The 22746-nt window shown below is 39.3% G+C and overlaps 1 protein-coding gene across 1 annotated transcript; it reads right to left on the minus strand.

Moving 5' to 3' along the window:
- Positions 1-8698: 8698 nt before the first annotated feature.
- cplx2b (complexin 2b) lies at positions 8699-19161 on the minus strand (the record flags this gene model as incomplete). The annotated part of the gene is made up of 3 exons (XM_080525419.1): positions 8699-8896; positions 9547-9722; positions 19131-19161. The coding sequence occupies 3 exons, from the start codon at positions 19159-19161 to the stop codon at positions 8699-8701; spliced, it is 405 nt and encodes a 134-aa protein (XP_080381545.1).
- Between the last annotated feature and the right edge of the window lie 3585 nt (positions 19162-22746).

A 22746-nucleotide genomic window follows, 5' to 3' on the forward strand; every position in this document is an offset into this window, starting at 1 on the left:
CTACTCTTCTATACACAAGGAAGCCTACTCTTCTATACACAAGGAAGCCTACTCTTCTATACACAAGGAGGCATACTCATCTATACACAAGGAGGCATACTCATCTATACACAAGGAAGCCTACTCTTCTATACACAAGGAAGCCTACTCTTCTATACACAAGGAGGCATACTCTTCTATACACAAGGAAGCCTACTCATCTATACACAAGGAAGCCTACTCTTCTATACACAAGGAGGCCTACTCTTCTATACACAAGGAGGCCTACTCTTCTATACACAAGGAGGCCTACTCTTCTATACACAAGGAGGCCTACTCTTCTATACACAAGGAAGCCTACTCTTCTATACACAAGGAGGCCTACTCTTCTATACACAAGGAGGCCTACTCATCTATACACAAGGAAGCCTACTCTTCTATACACAAGGAAGCCTACTCTTCTACACACAAGGAGGCCTACTCTTCTATACACAAGGAGGCCTACTCTTCTATACACAAGGAAGCCTACTCTTCTATACACAAGGAAGCCTACTCTTCTATACACAAGGAAGCCTACTCTTCTACACACAAGGAGGCCTACTCTTCTATACACAAGGAGGCCTACTCTTCTATACACAAGGAAGCCTACTCTTCTATACACAAGGAAGCCTACTCTTCTATACACAAGGAAGCCTACTCTTCTATACACAAGGAGGCCTACTCTTCTACACACAAGGAGGCCTACTCTTCTATACACAAGGAAGCCTACTCATCTATACACAAGGAGGCCTACTCTTCTACACACAAGGAGGTATACTCTTCTATACACAAGGAAGCCTACTCTTCTATACACAAGGAGGCCTACTCTTCTATACACAAGGAGGCCTACTCTTATATACACAAGGAGGCCTACTCTTCTATACACAAGGAAGCCTACTCTTCTATACACAAGGAGGCCTACTCTTCTATACACAAGGAGGCCTACTCTTCTACACACAAGGAAGCCTACTCTTCTATACACAAGGAGGCCTACTCTTCTACACACAAGGAGGCCTACTCTTCTATACACAAGGAGGCCTACTCTTCTATACACAAGGAAGCCTACTCTTCTATACACAAGGAAGCCTACTCTTCTATACACAAGGAGGCCTACTCTTCTACACACAAGGAGGCCTACTCTTCTATACACAAGGAGGCCTACTCATCTATACACAAGGAGGCCTACTCTTCTATACACAAGGAGGCCTACTCTTCTATACACAAGGAAGCCTACTCTTCTACACACAAGGAGGCCTACTCTTCTATACACAAGGAAGCCTACTCTTCTATACACAAGGAAGCCTACTCTTCTATACACAAGGAAGCCTACTCTTCTACACACAAGGAAGCCTACTCTTCTATACACAAGGAGGCCTACTCTTCTATACACAAGGAGGCCTACTCTTCTATACACAAGGAGGCATACTCTTCTGGTTGCTGTACACAACAGAGACACTAAACCTGGACCCTGTATATGTTTCTTTAGGATTAACAAGATGGTAAAAATGAAATGTAGAGCCTGTATCTAATTTATTATGTACAGTTTTTATGTTACACATTTGAAATATAGGGTATGCATCCATTTTGGGGGGCTACATGAATCCCATTGGACAGACTCTCTATTAACATTGCATTATTGCAAGCCTTATTATTGCAGGTTTCCTTGAATATAACCCTTCAATGTATTTTACAACCCTACTATTTCAGTACATGAGTTCAAACACTCAGAACTGGTGATTTACCCTGCAAACAGACAGGAGCTGTCCTCTTCACTTGATGTGAACAACAGACTGTGTGGGAATACATTTTGGGCATAAGTCTAGTTGGGTTGCTAAAAAAGTATTGTCCATATGACAAACTACTTTGCCTCAAATATATAATTAATAGGAAATACATATTTTCATTTCTATGTATTAGAGCTCTTGTAGGGTCTATATATGACCTTTGTGTTTGTTTGTGAAGACTTTGTCTATTTCATCCCCGCCCTTATCACTTCCTGTCCTAAACACCCAGGGCGTTGTTGTTTACTGGCTAGGTAAACATGTGTGGGGCTGCATGTTTATGATTAACACATTAGAGGAGCTTTATCAATATGGAAACACAAGGAGCAAAATGTTTAATTATACAACAGTCATCTTTAATTAGCCTAAGGGCAGTCACAGAGGGAATACTTAGGAAGAGGGAGAGAGTAAGGAGAATAAACTGTGGTGCACTCTCTGCTTCAGTTGACAATGACTGGGTCATTTTACAGGCTGCAAAGAATTTCGTTTAATCTGTCTCTCATGTCAGTCTATGTTGGTATAACTCGAGAAAACCACCTTCCCCAAAATGGTTAACTAAGTCTTAACCTTTAGTTGTATGAGTGGTTAAGTGTTCACACTTCACACAGTGCAGGGGAGGCTGGTGGAAGCAGGCATGTATTACAATGAGCCTGTCCTCTACCTCTACAAGCCTGCATGCCAGCCAGCCAACCAGCAAACAGGGGATGATAGAGTGAAAGTATATAAGTAAATTAGGATGAGAAATACATATTCACATTGGAAAGGGGAATAGATTGATTAACTTAATCATTCAACAAATTGCAATTGGACTATTTTTATAAACCATTTTTATTTGTGTTTATTTCCCCAAAAGTATGATTCATTTCCATTGATGAGACATTTCTAGTGATCTAGTTCAACATAGAGTATATGACATGCAGTTAAGGAAAAAATATTATAATAACTCATATTTTACATTCTCAACTTCCATACATCTTTTTTTTTTAAATCCTCAAACTGACATAAAACATCTTTTATTTCCTTTTTTTTTTACATCAATGCCTTTCAACTTTATCAGAGTCACATTTAAAACAGTACAGAATAATGCATCTCACACACACACAGTAGAAAAAAAAGAAAGGTTGACAAAAGGATTGATCCCAGAACCTTTTTGCATTGTACTGAATGTTTGAAAATATCTTAGTGCAAATACCAAAAGATTGGAATGTATTTAAGGTTTGGCATTCACTCTCTCACCACTAGTATCACTTATATCCTCTGCAGATTTGCTGGATCACCTTGCTACTGTATATGGAGCTACAGTAACAGGCAGCTTCCATGTTCTCAGGACTGCATGCTAATGCTAACATAGGTGAGGGGTTCTATGCACAGTGCTTTACTTAACACCTCAAGGGCAGTTCGGCAGGACAGCAGCATGGCAAATCAGAGCTTAGAAACATTTCACTTGTTTTAATAAGTAGAGAAAGGTGTTCGGAAACATTACATACTGTATAAGGCAGGGGAGGCTGGTGGAGGCAGAAATCAGAGAACGGACTCATTGTAATGCATGGAACAGAATAAGGAATGGTATCTATCTAGCCCGTCCTCCGATTTCTGCCTCCACCAGCCTCCACTAATATAAGGTAATCAAAGACACAATAGCCATCCATTTATTAAAATATGAGTTATATATCAAGACAACAATGTTTCGAGTCTGACAGATGATAAAGTTGAAAGGAGTAGTCTATTGTCAGTTTTATTCTAAAATATGATTTGTGATCTGTACCCTGATCACCCCTGAAATCTCCCCATATCATTGCATTTAGGAAAATTACATTTAAGAAGTAAAATGTATCTCTCATACGATCAATACAATAGCATTTTACTTATTTCAGAAACATCACCATACCCAGATTATATTTTTGACCATTCGCAGACATTGAAGTGGTCAGGTAAAACACTTTCAATTCATTTTTTGAATTTACCCGTGAGTGTTATGCCTTTGAATGTTGTAGAATGAAAATCATTTACCATTTCATTGATTTCCTGAAGGGTTTTGTATCCCTGACAACAGAAACTGACGTAAGTAAGTCATCCAGTATCAGGGGGGTATTCCATCAACGTCGCTAAAGGAAAATCCAGGCTTATTCTGATTATTTTGATAAACCTTGCGAGACTTGTAAAAAATAAGCCTGGATTTTCCTTTAGCGACGTTGATGGAATACCCCCCAGACCTTTATATCTTATCGTTTGTTTTCTCTCAATTCTGTAGTAATCCTGGACTCAAGACCACTGTTCTGAATGCACATAGAATACATAGAGGGGGGAAAATATATACTTCCGTCTTTTCCAGCTTTTTAAAGTTAAATGAACGTATGCTTAGAATAGAATGCTTTCCCCTCCCTGTTCTTCAATCTCTCATCTTGTTTAATACCCGAGGATATATCTTTAATATGCAATCACTCTTACTGAAGGTCAATGAGCCTCCTGCATTTAGCTTTAATGGTTGGTCCTCTTTTTTCCCCCAACAACTTCTCATGCAACCAAAATATGAAATACCTAAAATGTACGAGAACAAGCATTGTGCCAAATGTATTTGCCTCTGTGAAAATGAAATGAAAAAAGCCCTTTGCAAAGGCAGTTCACATGGTGTGGTGCCTCGAGAAATGTCTGAGGAGAGAGAGAGGAAATATGGCTGTTTTTCCTGTGAGAAGAACCATACTCTAACAACCAGGTACAGGAGAACGCCTGTGGGAATCCCTGTTTGAACATGCAAGTCATGTCCACATTCCAAGGAGAATCACCCAACCATCATATTCAATAAATTGCTGCAACAAGGCATAGAGAAATGTACAGTATGTGCATTATAATTATGAATCCTTAATGTTAAATTGGAACAAATAAAATCATACATTCCAAACATTTCTGTAATTACAAGAATAGGGTTACAACTGCTCAACATATTTAAACATGATCTGTATTGATCCACATAGATTTGTTATTTTAAAAAGAAATATACAATAATCTTGTCATGGTCACTGCATATTGTATGTCCCCCTATAGATGAAACATTGAACTACAAGCATTTTAATGAAGAGAGCACATCAGCAGCTTCTCATGTTCACGTTAAATATGAAAATGAGTGATTACATACCAATATCATCTCCCCTTTTCTAAACTATTTGATTGTACTCTAACAAGGTAACATCAATATCCTTGTGATGTGTCTATTATGGATTTGCCATAGGCCTAGGAGAGCCTGTTTTGGCCTAGCCTAAGCCAAGGTTCTAACCAAACACAGGTGTCTGGCTTTCTGGGTAGTGTGAAGGACAGGGATCATCCATCCATTTTACAGCTTAAGTGGTATTGTATCTAGATGACTGTGGAGGATGGTGGAGGTAGAAATCGGAGAATGGACTCATTGTAATGCATATAATGGAATGAGGAATGTATCAAACGTGTGAGATACTATTTCTGTGTGATACAAATGTGATACTATTCTTCATTCCATTCCAGAGGGTGTAGATGATGTCTCTCTTTAGGTTTATGATGTGAGATGTGACAATCTGTATGAGATGAGAGTGAGATATAAGTTCAGCTCAACACCCTAGACTAGAGGAAATTGTGAAAATGCATAATGAACATGTCCACCCTTGTTCCAACGGTTCTTATGATCATCTAAAATATCTCATGTCTAATTTGGATTTCCTGGGTGGGTCTAAATTAAGCCACCCTTGATAAAACTGTGCCCAAAAATAAATCACTTTATACATAAGGGGCTGTCTGGTTGAGGCAACAGACTAAAAGCAGCTACGGGGATGATAAAAACATGTTTGACATCATTAGGTATTCATTTTGGGAATGCTTGGAAAGTATTCTCTACAGGCCTTTTTCATTTATGTATATTTAAAAAGTGAACGACTGAACTAAATTTAAGTCAAAATGAAAGAGATGGATACTAGGTATGATATAAATAAATGATGTAGCACTATATCACTGTCACCTAAGATAGAGTATATACAGTACTATCAGATAGAGCATATACAGTACTATCAGGGGAAACTGGTGGAGATAGAAACACACATTTGATACCATTCCCCATTCCATTTCATGCATTACAATGAGCCCGTCCTCCGATCTCTACCTCCACAAGCCTCCCCTGAACACTATCTAGCCAAGCATCTGGTAGCATTTTAGCATTCATAATTCTGTCTATTCCAATGTCAATGATAAATGTCTCATCAAAGGCCATCATAGAAACTACCCCCCCCCCCCTCCCACCCTTCTGGATCCAGTAAACAGATTCTGTTGCCGGGAGACTAATACAGAAACAGGACATAACCTATCTTTTTCTTTTTGGTATCATCTTTTTCTATAGTCTTATAGTTTGCATGCTAGAGATGTGAAAGGAATGTGTTAAGTCTTTTTTTCAGCCAGGGCACAACTAGGATAACCTAGTTGAAGTTTGAACACATAGTAAGATTCAAAGACACATAAACATGGACAATATGAATCAACAACATTACAGACACATATAAACACACACATTTACATACATTATACTGTACATGTAGTACATAGACATTATTACAATGGCTTCATAACTTTCATAACTTTTCTCTACATCATATTTTAGTGTATACAGTTGTATACATATTTTCAGATACACGTATGGTGAGAAGGGAGACAAATATGTAGATATAGCTTGACAGAGCTGTTTTTGTTTTTACAGTAAACAAACAAGACAAGAAGAGGCTCAACAATTAATCATAATTGTTGATGTTTTGAGTATAAGTATTCCACTCCAAGCAATATGGCTTTGACTAGTGAAGGACCCTATCAGAGCTGAACATTAATATTTTTACATTTGTCTGCTTTATGAAATAATGTTAGATTTATTAAAACTCAAGGATTTTTAGAGACATTATTGATGAAAAAACGGAATCTATTAGGGGCACTAGAGTAGGCGTGAGGTAGCCTGCATATTTTAGACTATTCCTTACAAACATATCTCTCAAGTTCTCCAAGACTAACCACAGCCAGACAAGCTGTTGAAACTTTCTCCAATGGCACAGGACATGCACAGAATATTGGTCCTTGTCATTTTCCCTCTTGAGCTGAATTGATTGGGACTCAAGTTTGTACAGTATGAAGACATCTTTTACAATGTAATTCACCAAAGACCAAAGATCATTTTCCATTCTTTGAGAGCTGACATACAATAGAAGTCGATTCATCTGTACACAACAATCTAGTCTCGAATCAATAATATTCCAGTCAATAAACAATGTTTGTTGTTGTTGAGCTACCAAAGGGTTCGGTCTTTGGAAAGTACAAGTTAAAAAGACAACAATCTTAGAATAACAAGTCCTTTGTAAGCCTATGCCTACTGCAAGCACCCAACCCGATTCTGAATCATTTGCTTGTTTCTTTAGTGAAGACAACATGAACAAAACGTTTTTTCACTGTTTCTTTGGTCTTGATATTGATGAATTGAAGCATAATCAATGGAATGTTCTCTCAGCCCTATTTTGATATTTGTTATGGGTCTGCATATTGGTGACATATCAATAAAAAAAAGCCTCAGGTTTATAACAAAAAACGGAATTGTTCACCTATTAGACTTCCTGGCATCGTTTAGAAATGCAAATGGTTTAAATAAATAAAACATTTAGATGTCATCAAATATGAACTACCTCAGAATAGTTAAACAAGTGCCTTGTGTAAAACAGTTTGTTGTTGTATGATACGTGGGTAGTGGAATGACATCACATACAGTATTTGGCTGCCTCCACTATCATGCAGTGGTCATGTTTGATTGTCTCTAAGACGGCACTAACCACCTCTAACCACCATCATTAGTGCGTATGACGGTGACTATGATAGAACTGTGCTAGAGTTTAATTCTTACCATTGTAATGAGTCTTGTGTAATTATGGACTGTAAACGTTTTGACCAACTAATGTTGATGACGATGGTTCGTCTGTCTGGCTGATATTCTAACAGAAATTCTGGGCAAAAGGGAGAGTCGTAAATTGGTCAAATACTTACATACTTACAGACATATTTTTCCAATGAACAATGCTGACAAAGCATTTAACCTGCTAAATGAAGGTAGTCTAGAGTGGCATTGTGGAGACAATATCAGTTAAATATCCTATTTCCTATTCCAATGGCCAAAATGCTACATAGCATAAGAAAGCAGGAGACCAGACCTACAGCAGGCATAACATTAAATACGTACTTCAAAATGTGGCAGATTTGCATCCCTAAAACAAACTACCAACTATACTACCGGTACATATTTATAAAGTACATCATAAAATTACTGAAATGATACCCTCGGGTACAATTTCCTCAGTGGAGGAGATCATATGAAGGCACAGTCTATAAACTAAACTGATGTTTCTCAAAAAGACCTATATCCACTTTAACATGCCACCGATACAGTAGCTTACTATAAAAATAGAAAAAGCCAGTGAAATAAAAAAAGCGCTCCATCTACAGAAAAACGTGTTGGCAGTGCCGTTCAACCACATAAGCAGGATGCACATCGAAGTGTCCATGTACTATCGCATATTCAATACTGCTCTGCATTGCTCAACAGAACCTTCACACCCCCGCGAATACAAATAGCAGACCAATCCAAATGTCTGAAACCTGCTGGGTCGGACTGACCCATCTGGAATGTTAAGTGTAAAAAAGAACGTAAACTTTTAGTGGCAGTCGATTGGCCAAGAGCTGTGGGGGATATGACATAGCATTTGGGAGTAGAAAATAACAGAAGATGCTGTAAAGGCAGTGAATAGCCTCTTGTAGTTTGGCAAGAACCCCTCCCCACCTCCTTCCCACCCAAACCCAACCCCGTCCTCCAGCCCCAGACACCAGACACGCCCTCTCCTTCCTAGACTCCTAGACTGTTACTTCTTGAACATGTCCTGCAGTGGTCCAGGAAGGAACTTGAGGACGGTGTCCAGAATGCTCTCCTCGTCCTCGTCGTCCTCGTCACCGCACCCCGCTGGAATAGCCTTCTTGGCACGCGTCAGTGACCCTTCGCAGGCCTGCTCCATGGCTGCCTTCTCCTCCGCCTCCTTCTCCTCCTTCTTCTTCAGGCCGTACTAAATGAGGAAAGGAAAGGTAGTAGAAATATATAGAAACATGATATTCAGCATTATAGTTAGTCAATATCTGTGAAATAGCCTGCAGATAGTCAGCGATAGTTCCCATTTTTAAGACTGACCTCAAGACCCGCCTTTTTAGAGCAGCGTACAGTTGCCCTTAGCAGCTTACCCTCCCCACCGCCTTTCTCCATTCCCCATGTCAAGATTATTGTGTACCCATGTTTTTATTTATGCTATGGGTTTTTCTATGATATATAATGCGTTGAGACCTTGGTGAAAATGCACTTTAAACGAAATAAACGTCATGCTTCAAACATGGACATGCTCTGTAGGCACCACATACTGTAGATGTTTGGGGTGTAATGCCTACTGATGAGATTAATTTGTGTTGTGCAGAGCTATATTTACAGTAGGTGTAAGAGTTAATGAACTGAGTTAATGGTTGAGTGATGTTAGTGCACAGATGACTCTGATGTGGTGTATCATTCATGACACACCCATATGGGATGTGAAGGAGGGTTGGGTAGCTTTCAGTGAGAGAGAAAAAAAGATGTATTGAGAGCTAATGCAATTCTTTTCGAGTGTGTTTGTTTGTTTGAGGCCAGGGGGGTCAATGAATGCCTAAATGGATTCTGACTGTCCCTTACCTTGTCCCTGATGGTCTGTCGTACTTTCTCTCTCTCCGCCTCCATGCGAGAGTGCTTGGCCTTTCTCTCGTCCTCCTGCTGCCTCAGGGCTTCCTGTCTGTCCTCCTCCTTCTTCTGAGAATCAGGGTCCTTCTCCTCCTCTCCGCCCAGCATCTTCCCCATGTCTTTGGTGGCCCCTTGGAAAATAGCAGTCACACATAGCCTCGAGTCATTCCGTTTGAAAAGGGCAATCTTAATTACACGGCTTACTTATTGAGGTTTTCTTTATACGAGTCACATTCGGACGGAGCAACGGGGGCAGGGAGAGAACTTATGACCTGAGTTTGACCCAACACAGATACTCAAACTGTGGTTGTGTAACAGGTAGGATGTTAGAGATCTAGTGAACTCTAGAAGGTTCCTCTCAAGAACATAAAGACGGCAAATCACCTGACAGGGCTGTCGTGTTGATTAAATCAGCTACAAACATTTCAAGGAAAAATATGAAACAAAATGTTTTTGTAGTAACAGAAAAAATAATGTCACTGTCTTCTGTCTTGCAGTGTCATTTGAACCTAATAAGGCGTATAATATAATATAATATGCAGCAACCGCATTTCCCATTTCCAAATTTGGTATGCAGCAAAGTACCATACGCAAGCATTGTTGGGGATTATTTGACAGTAGGGTTTCCTTAAGATCCTCAAGGAGCTGGCAGAAACGTGGTGGAGGACAGGACAGAAACGTGGGTGGAGCCTAGGACAGGACGTTCTAGCCAATTGGAAAGGCCTCAAACAATCACAGAGGACAAAATATCCATACTCTCTATCCACTGTGCCATCTGTCTCAACTGACTACCATGACCTCCAGCAACCTTGCATCTATACATTTTCGAGTGGAGAACAAGGATGGAATATCAAGAAATGCTGCTGCTGTAGTGGAACCAAGTTTCAGTTCAGATACTGTATACAGGTGTCATTTTTATTGTCTAAAATGTTCTAAAAAAAAGCTAAAAGGCTAATGAGACAAATGTTGTAGCAAGAGCTGCCACACATTCTACAAGTTGTAATGGATTGAAAAAGATAACTTGGTGTTGAACTACCATGTATAATAACCAGGTTTGGGTCTGAAGCTATAAAGCATGGTGGTACATCCAACCATAACCATAGAGGTCAGCCTATATGAATGACTGTCAGTGGTGGGTGGCAGAGATCAATTGCATTCATAAACATAAAGACCCTTTGGTCAGTTCTAGGGGAAAAGCTCTAAGAACGCAGCAACATCTTCCACCATATTGATAATGTTGTTGTTACCAGCGTCCAATCGATAGTAGATACAGGACCACCTGAGTGAGTATGAATTATGTATATCCTAGCTGAGTGAAAACTTCATCTGAGTATTGATCTGTTTCTCAGAAGAGCCTGGCTGCTCGCCAGGTTTGGCATCAGTGCTATAACTGGATCACATTATGTAGTAGTAAAAGCACCCATTTTTACCACCCAACAAAAAGGAAAAAAACGTGTACATGTATTGGTTATTGGTTACTATTAGTTAAGCCGTACTAAACCAGCCATGGTATGCATTAGATAACCCAAAACAACTCAGTTATTACGTCAAAAACATCTTCAGAAAAAATCGTCAAAAGTATTAAACATGTTGTTTCATGTGGGAATCAGTGAATGCAGCCTGCAGGTTTTCTGGCCTCGTTTTCCAACCTCAAAAGAACATGGTTGTTTGTATGAAATCCAGATGGAGGGATGCCAAGTATGCCAGCTTGCTACAACCACCAGGAGTGATCTGTACAAATGGCTCCAAGAGGGGTTCTTCATTTTTCCATGTAGGGCAGGGGTGTCAAACTCGGGGCAGGGGTGTCAAACTCGGGGCAGGGGTGTCAAACACGGGCCCGCGGTGTAATTATAATTGGCCCGTGAGATAATATAAAATGTCTATTTGAGCTGGCCAGCCGGTAACGCATGCACCGCTAATACTACAAATCCCAGAATGCTCTGCTAGTGCCTTGGCGCGTCAAGACCCGCAAGCATCCCCTCCTCTGTTTACATTCATTCGCAACCTCATCCGACCAGTCAGTCACACTACCTCGGGCAGATGGAAGACACCCCTCTCAAAAAATGGCCAAACAGAAGGTGGAAAACAGGAGCTTTCTAGACAGGTGGGAGACAGAATATCTGTTCACGATAAAACGCGATAAAAATGCATAAAAACGCAGATTTCTCCCGCCGTGTTCCCAAATGCACAGTTTGCTGAAAAAAATCAGCGCACTCAGCGCCGAGTTTACCCGGCGATTTGCCGACTTTGAAGAACAGAAATGTAGATTTGAACTGCTCAGTAATCCGTTTACAATTGACGTAGAAAGCGCACCAACCAACCTCCAAATGGAGCTGATTGAACTACAGCGTAGTGACACGCTCAAATCAAAGTATGACACTGGGAGCTGCAGTTTCCAGTTTTCTTTAGGCACTTTTCCTTGCTTCTCTAGGACATGGACTTGAATTGTTGGATTTTCATTGAAGGAAATTATCCTCATTATTGTTATTTTTGTTGTTGTTGGCCTGGGAAAAAAAGATGAAAAGGCTACAGATGGAGAAAGAGGCATAATAATATTATTTTTATTTAAGAAATGAATGCCACTGATGGTGTCTTTTATTTGAAATTTGATTTCTCAGGTGTTTATAGTATTAAGCTTTGTTTGTTCCAGATTCAGTGTTTAAGTAGGCTAAAACTTAACGTTGTTCCCATATGAAAAGGTTCATTATTGGGAAAGCATGCTTTTTTCCAATAAATATGAAATCTGACACGCGACTTTGTCCCAGTTTTTAATTTTGGCCCACTGTGTATTTGAGTTTGACACCCCTGATGTAGGGGAACCCTTAGAAGAACCCCTTTGGGAAGAAAAATGTCAAATTAAGGACCACCTGCGTATAGATGCATGTTGTTCCTAATTGCCTATGGAGGTTGTGTGGCATAAAGCCTTGGGATGACAAATTAGTGCTCAGCTGGGGGTGAGGAAAATGTGGAAAAGGTTCCCCAGGACCCCCTGGAGACCAGGGTTTAAGGTCACTCAGTCCACTGTGCCCCTCCGCTTCTGTCCCTTTACGCCAGTGCATGCAGCCACCACCCCCTAAGCTAACCAGTACATAAACCACTACATCCAACACATTGTCCAACACATCGTTTTTGTCTGTTTGCTTTTGTTTTGCTTATCAGTAGAGCCAATTCCATTGCTTTTTGAAGTCATAGAGTAGTGGAAGTATAGCAAAACAATGCAGTGTGGCTATACATAAAATGTCATACATATACATAAACAATCTTTCAAATGTCAATACATTGTTATATCATTCTTATGCAAAAATCTATATGGATAAAGACAGTGTTCACTGAGGGTAACCAAACATGTACAAACTAACTAGCTACTTCCTACTATTCCGACCAGGAGAGGCTAGTGGAGGTAGAAACCAGAAGACAAGCTCATTGTAATATTGTAATATCTGATTTCTACATCCACCAGCTTCCCCTGATTCCCATGCATACTGAATGTGAATGAAAACATGTATTCCATACACTACATAAATAGAGACCTTATTGCATAATGGAAAGACAACAAGGAAAGACGGATGGACAAAGAGGGGCTATGTTGCTCCCAGAGGCGATATAAACATGTTACGCTGTTAACAGAGGCGATATAAACATGTACTCTGTTAACAGAGGCGATATAAACATGTACTCTGTTAACAGAGGCTATATAAACATATATAAACATGTACTCTGTTAACAGAGGCGATATAAACATGTACTCTGTTAACAGAAGCTATATAAACATGTACTCTGTTAACAGAGGCTATATAAACATATATAAACATGTACTCTGTTAACAGAGGCGATATAAACATGTACTCTGTTAACAGAAGCTATATAAACATGTACTCTGTTAACAGAGGCTATATAAACATATATAAACATGTACTCTGTTAACAGAGGCGATATAAACATGTACTCTGTTAACAGAGGCTATATAAACATGTACTCTGTTAACAGAGGCTATATAAACATATACTCTGTTAACAGAGGCGATATAAACATGTACTCTGTTAACAGAGGCTATATAAACATATATAAACATTTACTCTGTTAACAGAGGCGATATAAACATGTACTCTGTTAACAGAGGCTATATAAACATGTACTCTGTTAACAGAGGCTATATAAACATATATAAACATGTACTCTGTTAACAGAGGCTATATAAACATGTACTCTGTTAACAGAAGCTATATAAACATGTACTCTGTTAACAGAGGCTATATAAACATGTACTCTGTTAACAGAGGCTATATAAACATGTACTCTGTTAACAGAGGCTATATAAACATATATAAACATGTACTCTGTTAACAGAGGCTATATAAACATATATAAACATGTACTCTGTTAACAGAGGCTATATAAACACATACTCTGTTAACAGAGGCGATATAAACATGTACTCTGTTAACAGAGGCTATATAAACATGTACTCTGTTAACAGAGGCTATATAAACATATATAAACATGTACTATGTTAACAGAGGCTATATAAACATGTACTCTGTTAACAGAGGCTATATAAACATATATAAACATGTACTCTGTTAACAGAGGCTATATAAACATATATAAACATGTACTCTGTTAACAGAGGCTATATAAACATGTACTCTGTTAACATTTATATCGGCTCTGCTGGTCTCTGACAGGGACATATTGCAGGTGGAAAAAGCGCTAAGCACTGAACTGAGTAGAATCTGCATCTGGCTAGCTGACAATAAACTATCAATACACCTAGGTAAAACTGAAACCATCCTATACGGATCCCCATCTAAACTCAGAAAGGCTGTACATTTCAAAATAAAAGTGGGTAACATTAATATCACAAGAAAAGAGGATATTACATACATGGGCTCCATCTTAGAGGCAAATCTTTCCGGAGATAAAATGGCAGCAAAAGTAATCAAAAAAGTGAACCATAGAACTAGATTCTTGTACAGGATATCCTCACTTGTCAGTAAAAACACACTGAGGACCCTATCAGGAGCTCTCATTCAATGTCACTTCGACTATGCCGTAACATCATGGTACTATAGAACCACAAAGGCCCAAAAAACAAGACTCCAGACAGCCCAAAATAAACTGGTTAGGCTTCTGCTAGGCCTCAACCCTAGGACACATCTAACCGCTGCTCATTTTTTGAGCCTTGATTGGCTACGAGTAGTTGACAGAGTGCAGCAGCTTGCACTGGGCCTGGTCTTCAAGATACGCTACACCACAAAGACACCCAAGTACCTGTCAACATACTTCCAAAAAGTGAACAACGTCCACACATACAATACCAGAGGAAGCTCCACGAACCACGTTCAACCGCGTTGCACCACAAACAAGGGGTTAAACTCGTTTGCAAACTATGCAGTAAAAATGTGGAACGCCCTTCCTATAATCTTAAAGGAGTGCAAAACACTGCCCACCTTCAAAACCACTCTCAAAAAACATTTACAGGAGGCTGCAATCCGTAACTGGACCCTCTAAATCAAAAATCAGATTAAAAGACCCGAACTACCCACTGTACATACTTTGTGTTTTGTCCCCCGCCCCCACCTGTGGTGTATGTCCCCACCTGTCCTACCCGCTGTACATACCTTATGTTTTGTTGTATTGTTCTTCCCATGATGGATGTATGTTTATCTTGTAGATAGTACTAGTTATTTGTCTGTATTATCTTGTAGATAGTACTAGTTTTTTTGTCTGTCTTACATGTAACGATGAATTGAGAATCAAGGACCCCAATTGAAATAAGCCAGTGGCTTTCTTGGGTTTTTATCCTGTTAGTTGACCTTGTATGTAATATGTACTTTCATGTACCTACTTCTGCAAATCTTCTAATAAAGTTTTCAATCAATCAATCAATAAACATATATAAACATGTACTCTGTTAACAGAGGCTATATAAACATGTACTCTGTTAACAGAGGCTATATAAACATATATAAACATGTACTATGTTAACAGCGGCTATATAAACATGTACTCTGTTAACAGAAGCTATATAAACATGTACTCTGTTAACAGAGGCTATATAAACATATACTCTGTTAACAGAGGCGATATAAACATGTACTCTGTTAACAGAGGCGATATAAACATGTACTCTGTTAACAGAGGCTATATAAACATATATAAACATGTACTCTGTTAACAGAGGCGATATAAACATGTACTCTGTTAACAGAAGCTATATAAACATGTACTCTGTTAACAGAGGCTATATAAACATATATAAACATGTACTCTGTTAACAGAGGCGATATAAACATGTACTCTGTTAAGAGAAGCTATATAAACATGTACTCTGTTAACAGAGGCTATATAAACATATATAAACATGTACTCTGTTAACAGAGGCGATATAAACATGTACTCTGTTAACAGAGGCTATATAAACATGTACTCTGTTAACAGAGGCTATATAAACATGTACTCTGTTAACAGGGGCGATATAAACATGTACTCTGTTAACAGAGGCTATATAAACATATATAAACATGTACTCTGTTAACAGAGGCTATATAAACATATATAAACATGTACTCTGTTAACAGAGGCTATATAAACATATACTCTGTTAACAGAGGCGATATAAACATGTACTCTGTTAACAGAGGCTATATAAACATATATAAACATGTACTCTGTTAACAGAGGCGATATAAACATGTACTCTGTTAACAGAGGCTATATAAACATGTACTCTGTTAACAGAGGCTATATAAACATGTACTCTGTTAACAGAGGCTATATAAACATATATAAACATGTACTCTGTTAACAGAGGCTATATAAACATGTACTCTGTTAACAGAGGCGATATACACATGTACTCTGTTAACAGAGGCTATAAACATGTACTCTGTTAACAGAGGCTATATAAACATGTACTCTGTTAACAGAGGCTATATAAACATGTACTCTGTTAACAGAGGCTATAAACATGTACTCTGTTAACAGAGGCGATATAAACATGTACTCTGTTAACAGAGGCTATATAAACATGTACCCTGTTAGCAGTGGCTATATAAACATGTACTCTGTTAACAGAGGCTATATAAACATATATATATATAAACATATATATATAAACATGTACTGCGTGACAGTCTCGTCCACAATGTCGTTACCCCTCAAGATGTGTCTTCCCCACCCCTGTTTCTACACATTCTACACCAGTCCATTAGTAGGTCAATGTTTGTCCTTGCAGACAAAGAACGCAATTCAGGACTACGTGCAGGAGTGTTTGAGCTCAGCCTTCTTTGGTCTGATTGGCTGTTGCTCTCAATTTGTGTGATCAGAGGTTGGGTCGGACATGAACAGTGTATGTCGTTGTTGTATTTATTTCCTACCGTATTTACCACAATAAACTGCCACAGCTATCCGTGAGGCGGGACGTGAGGCATTGACTCCCTTAGGCAGCTAGTCAAATGGATTATGCTGCTGAATAATTTGTTAGGGATGGGGAGGTTTGAAGAATGTAACTCATTTGAATAATGTATGACCCTCTTTGGTAAATCATGTCAAAAACTAGACATTGCCTAACCCAAATGTTGGACACTTTGGTTAAAATGTAAAACGACAACCAACACAAAGACCTCATGGAGATGTACTTAACCAGCATGTTAACTCTAAATATCAATAATTAGCAGATAAGTACAAATACATATGTGACAGGGTCTGGTGAAAAAGTCCTCTTTTTTTTTCTTCCAGATTATGAAAGTGAAGATTGTAAGCTTTCAAATGATGTGTCATACATTGACATCATAGTTGAAGAACATGCTTAATTGAATGTTGGTACACCTCAAATGGAGAATGGGAGAAACTCGCTCTGAATCAAAACACGCAGTAAATCTAATTCACAAATGCTAAGTATTTAGTGATCCTAAAATTGTTGTTTGTTATATCGAGTGCGCTCTTCAACACTTCAATTTTGGTAATATTATGCACTTTTTTAAAGAAAAATGCTTTTAGCTCACTTGCGCGACTTGAGAATTGCTGACATGCGACCAGACCGTGTCATGTTGTCCATAGCGAGATTCCACCCAGCAACGTGCAGGTTCCATCTTCCATATTCACCTGCCAGTACAACTATCTGCGTGAACCAGGACACGCAATTGGGAATGCGCTATATCGCATATTTACCCAACAGACCAGTCAGTGTCCTGTGTTCTAGTGTCAGAGCGAGTTAGCGATGAACATAGCTATAATACAACATGATTTCTCAGCTGTCTCAAGGCTGACTGAAAGAGGCAGATGATAAACACTTCTTGCTAATCTAATGTGGTCTGAGATCCTGATGAGCGAATATCTAATTAAGCATTCAGCAAAGCAACCACTGGCCAAAGGGCAGGATCTACGTGAGATGGTGGAGGCAACACTCAACATCCAATTTCACTTCCGAATGTGAGTTACTGTATATAGAAAGACATGTAATAATATCAAGTTCCTTTATGTTTCTTTATGGCCACAACACATTTTGACATTTACAACATTTCAGAAAAAGTCATTTTCAGAGAGGCAATGTGAGAAGAGCAAATCAAATCAAATCAAATCAAATCAAATCATTGGCTGGATTGATACATTGACAAACCTACATACAAAAGCCTCACGGGCAAAATTGCACTTCCATTTGAAAGTCTGTACCATGGACGATATTCTCTGAAAACACTATCGAGGGACCTCATCTGTGTGCCACTCTATCTAAGGTCCTGAGTGCAAGGGATGGGGCAGTAGAGAGTGGGGGGAGGGGCAAGGGCATTAGGACTTCCCCCAACTGACACCCAATGAAGATTCAATCTGTTCCACGGCCAGGCCAACCCTATAAAAGGTCATCATAGGCCACAGCCTATTTCCAGTAGACAATTTGCCACATCTAAGGCTGTCAGGGGGGGAATTGACAGGAAGGCCTATGAATCTACTTTTATGACCCATAGTCATTCATCTAATTATTCCAAATCAGGAAGTTGATTTAAGAATGCATTGACCTCTGGACAAAGTGCACCCTTGGTGACAAGTAAATCCACAGCAGCCTGTGTACAATGTATTATATACAAGGCAGTAAGGCAGCAAGACCTGGCAGTATCTGAGGCTTGGATTGGGCCAACAATTGCTTTCCTCAGAGACCGGAGAACAGGAAGTGGTCATGAATTGAGAATGAGCAGGTTTAAATTGTTGATACTGGATATAGCTTTTCATTACTATCTAAAACGGACATATCAAATTCACTCAAATGACTGAGAACTTGTTTGGCCGATTTCTTGCACAAAACCACATTGGTTCATGTGTCTTGTGATTCATAGTAATTAGACACATATTTTTCTCATCTCTTTTTTTCAGGGTATTCAGTTCTCATATTGGATGTTTCCATAACAAGCTGATGCAGTGATGAAGATGTTAAGCAGCACATGCTCTGCTTCACGGCAAACATCACATCTCACACATGTTGAACAAATGTGCATACAGTCTAGAATATTTACAGCTATTCCTATCACAGTGGATACAGTACTTACCACCTAGGGCTTGCTTCATAACAAAATCCATGGTTCCTTCTGATTCTTAGCGTCGTCTTAAAGCCAACTTTGCACGTAGCCACCCTTTGGATACCAGATCGCTTCCGTAGTCTGAATGCGAATATTTATCCCCACTTTAACTCTTTATAACCTGAGGAAAACCTGAGGAGGAAAGAGAAGAGCAACAATGAACGTCATGGATACCATCTGCTACAAAGGAAAACACATCCATGAAAAACTGTTTCATGGAGCACGTCAATTGGGGTTATGTTAGGATATATATTTTTCAAAGGTTTTATTGTTCATTTCTTCTAGCACCAGGGCTAAACGTATATAATATCATGTAAAATCTGAAGTGAACAACCTTGCCTCAGGAGTTAGGTCCAACTGATGCATTACTCTACGTGTAATTTTCAATAAATATACCAAGTGTGCATTAGAGAACTTCTCTCCTCTTTCTTGGGGCAGTCGACAAAAGAACCGGATCTGATTTTGTTTCTAACAGTTATGGCCAGATATGGTGGAGGCCAATGGGGTTGGACGTGTGGATCCTCCGTCTGCATCATAGCCTCATCATGATGGTGGGAAGGGACAGAGGAACCTGCTTAAAGTCCCACTCTGATTCCCACATCGACAATCCCATTTCTTGCAGGCACCTCGATCAATACTAAGGGTGCATATCTCAAGTCAGTCCATGTATCTATTCTGTGACACAATACCCATTGATTCATTATTAGCATTTGACACGTTTTTGTTAACTGGTCATAAATGTTTCATTCTAGGTTCCATGGTGTGGTTCTGGGTTATATTATCCATACCTACAACTTCAAAGAGGTTTCTGATACATGTCAAAACGGACAACTGAGCAAAAAAGCTTCACTAGTTCACCGAAAATACATTTTTACAATACTGTGTGTTGCGACAGGCGTGGGGGGTGGGATAAAAATCCATTTAGGACTGTGACTGTGTGCTCCAGGGGGTAAAGCACCTCATCTCCATAAACACACAGAGAGGCATGATGAGCTCAATCAAGAGCTATAGAGACATTATTCTATAGTGCAGTGCATTAGCGCTAGCTACAGCACAATTCATCTGGGTGAAATATATCCATAAGGAGTATATTACTGGAATATTACAGTAGAAATGTTATTAGCTAAATCAAAATAGACAGACTTAAGTGTTAAAAAAAACAAAAACATTACTGTATATGTTTGCCTGTTGAAACAGCCTCACAGGTCTAAAGAGGCATCAACAAAATCTAAGTGCAACCCATTATTTAGAATTACACTGAAATAAGTGTGGTTAGTTTGGGGGTTTAGGTATCTTAAAGGTAGACTCTGGGATATGATGTCGATGGGAAAAGAGCGGAATGACACTACTAGAGATCATTTCAAAAAGGAAACGATCAAACAAGAGGAGGTGATCAATTCCAGTACGCATACCATGCCAGTACACATGCACCAACGTCTTACGAGTGCCTACAGTTGTTCACATCTTTACCTACAACAAATATCTTTGGTAAGAGTTACTGTGACTACCTGGCATCATGTGATATCCCAGAGTCTACCTTTAACACCATGGCTTTTCATTAAGGAAACAAATATGAAACATGTGCAGTTTTCTCTCTTTACCAAAGAATTTCAGTGCAAGAAAATGAAGAATAATACATATCTGAATCACATGATTTGCTCTGCACACAACATTTATGTAAAGTATGTAAGTATGTAAACTCAGCATAAACATTACTCTGCCCTTTTCCACAGAGAAGCCAGCTTGAATCGTTCATGTGAACTAGGCCACTATCAGTGTGACTTCCCATCTACTACTCCAAAATGGTTTATTACCGAGCAATGACATTTGAAGTGGACACAGTCCGTCATCAAATAAAGCTTTGATCATGTTTTATTTATGCGGATATACAATATGCACCTAATATCTGATATAAAGGCAATGTGTCCGAAACATGCAAAGCTCCACATGCAACAACACAAGAGCGAACAAGGACAAGACTTCAGAGGCGAAGATAAGCATGCTAAGCATCCAAGGTATTGTGTATGGTAGAAAAGAACAAAAGTAAAAGCACTTACCATATGATGTGACAATAATTATATGGACCCAGTGTTTCAAGCAAACAGTTTCCACTGTCTGTTATATACCACTAAACAAACTTGGTGTTCATAGATTCACTGATTCCCTCCTGCACATTGATGGCAACATCTCTCTCTCATTCCCCCTTTCTCTCTCTCTTTCACTCTCTGTCTCTCTCACTATCGCTCTCACTCTCCCTCACTGACACGTCATTATCTGAACAGTCTCTCTCTCACTCACACACACACACACACACACACACACACACACACACACACACGCACACACACATAGACAGCAGCATTGATTGATTGACTGAGTTTGATTGATGCTGACTTCTCTGGTTTCGAAACAGATGAACATTAAGAGCATTACAGAGCTGCTCTTGTCCGATGTACTCTAAAATCACATCTATCCCAAAATGAACTTGACAAGCATTAGCATTTTCAGAGATGTTTTCTTTTCAAAAGCACTGACAATTATAAGTTGATTCATTCCTCTGTGTTCAAAAGCCGCGGTTCAAATGAGTTGATGACTACCTCCCCCAGCCTCCACTGCTGTATACATACCGTAGCTATTTTGTCCCCACTCAGGAGGTCTTGCCTTTCATTGCTTACTGATGAAACCCTGCATGACCTTGTGGGCTTGCGATAGGATGCACTGTCAACCTATTGCGTACACCCCTATTACTGTGAGCATTCATGCCATTCACAAAAGAGTAATAATATACAATTGCAAAAACATGACACAGTTCCTAGTTGTGAGAAGACCAAGGAGACTCACAGTAGCATGTCCCCAAGCATACCCAACTCCTCCACTTCTCCTCCTCTTCCAACTGCTATTTGATGGGGTTTTAAACCTTACATAACTTCCTTTTCAGTTGGAGCCAACTACAGTAGCTACATAACTCAAGGGCATCCTGTTTTCACAATGGAGACTACATTGCTACTGATGCACGGTGCAGAATAATGTTATCTAAACCGGACACTCAAACCAATTCATTGGAGTTGTTTCCACATGGTGATCTTGACACGGTGGTGGAATTGGAATGAAAGTGTCTCAGGAAATAAACGTGAGTCTATTACATGTAGCAGGCAGAAGGAGAACCCTACTAACATAACCCCCAAGAAGATGGAAAAGCTAACACAGTGTAAATGATGGAACAGCATTGCCTAATGGCATACTGGATACTCCAAGTACATATTCTATCCATTCGATTCCTATATTCTTAAATGTTTCTAATAATCATGGACAAATGCTGTTTTGGTAAAGTAGGCTATGTATTAGAGCAGCCATTCAATTGGTAGAACTACTACTTCTGTATATGATATATGTGGTTGCAAAGGTCACAATGATTTGTTCATAATAGGGTGATACACTGCAAGGTGTTGTAAGGTAATAAAGCGGCATGTTTAACATTAGTATGGGCCACAAATTAAAATTATCATTTTTGTTCTCCTTGTTGCACATAAAACTGTTTCGAGGACAGCTGTTTAAGTGTGATTTGTGTCATCGGCTGCATCCATAC

This window comes from Nansenia antarctica (assembly GCF_963989245.1).
Source record: "Nansenia antarctica genome assembly, chromosome: 3".
Lineage (NCBI taxonomy): Eukaryota > Metazoa > Chordata > Actinopteri > Argentiniformes > Microstomatidae > Nansenia > Nansenia antarctica.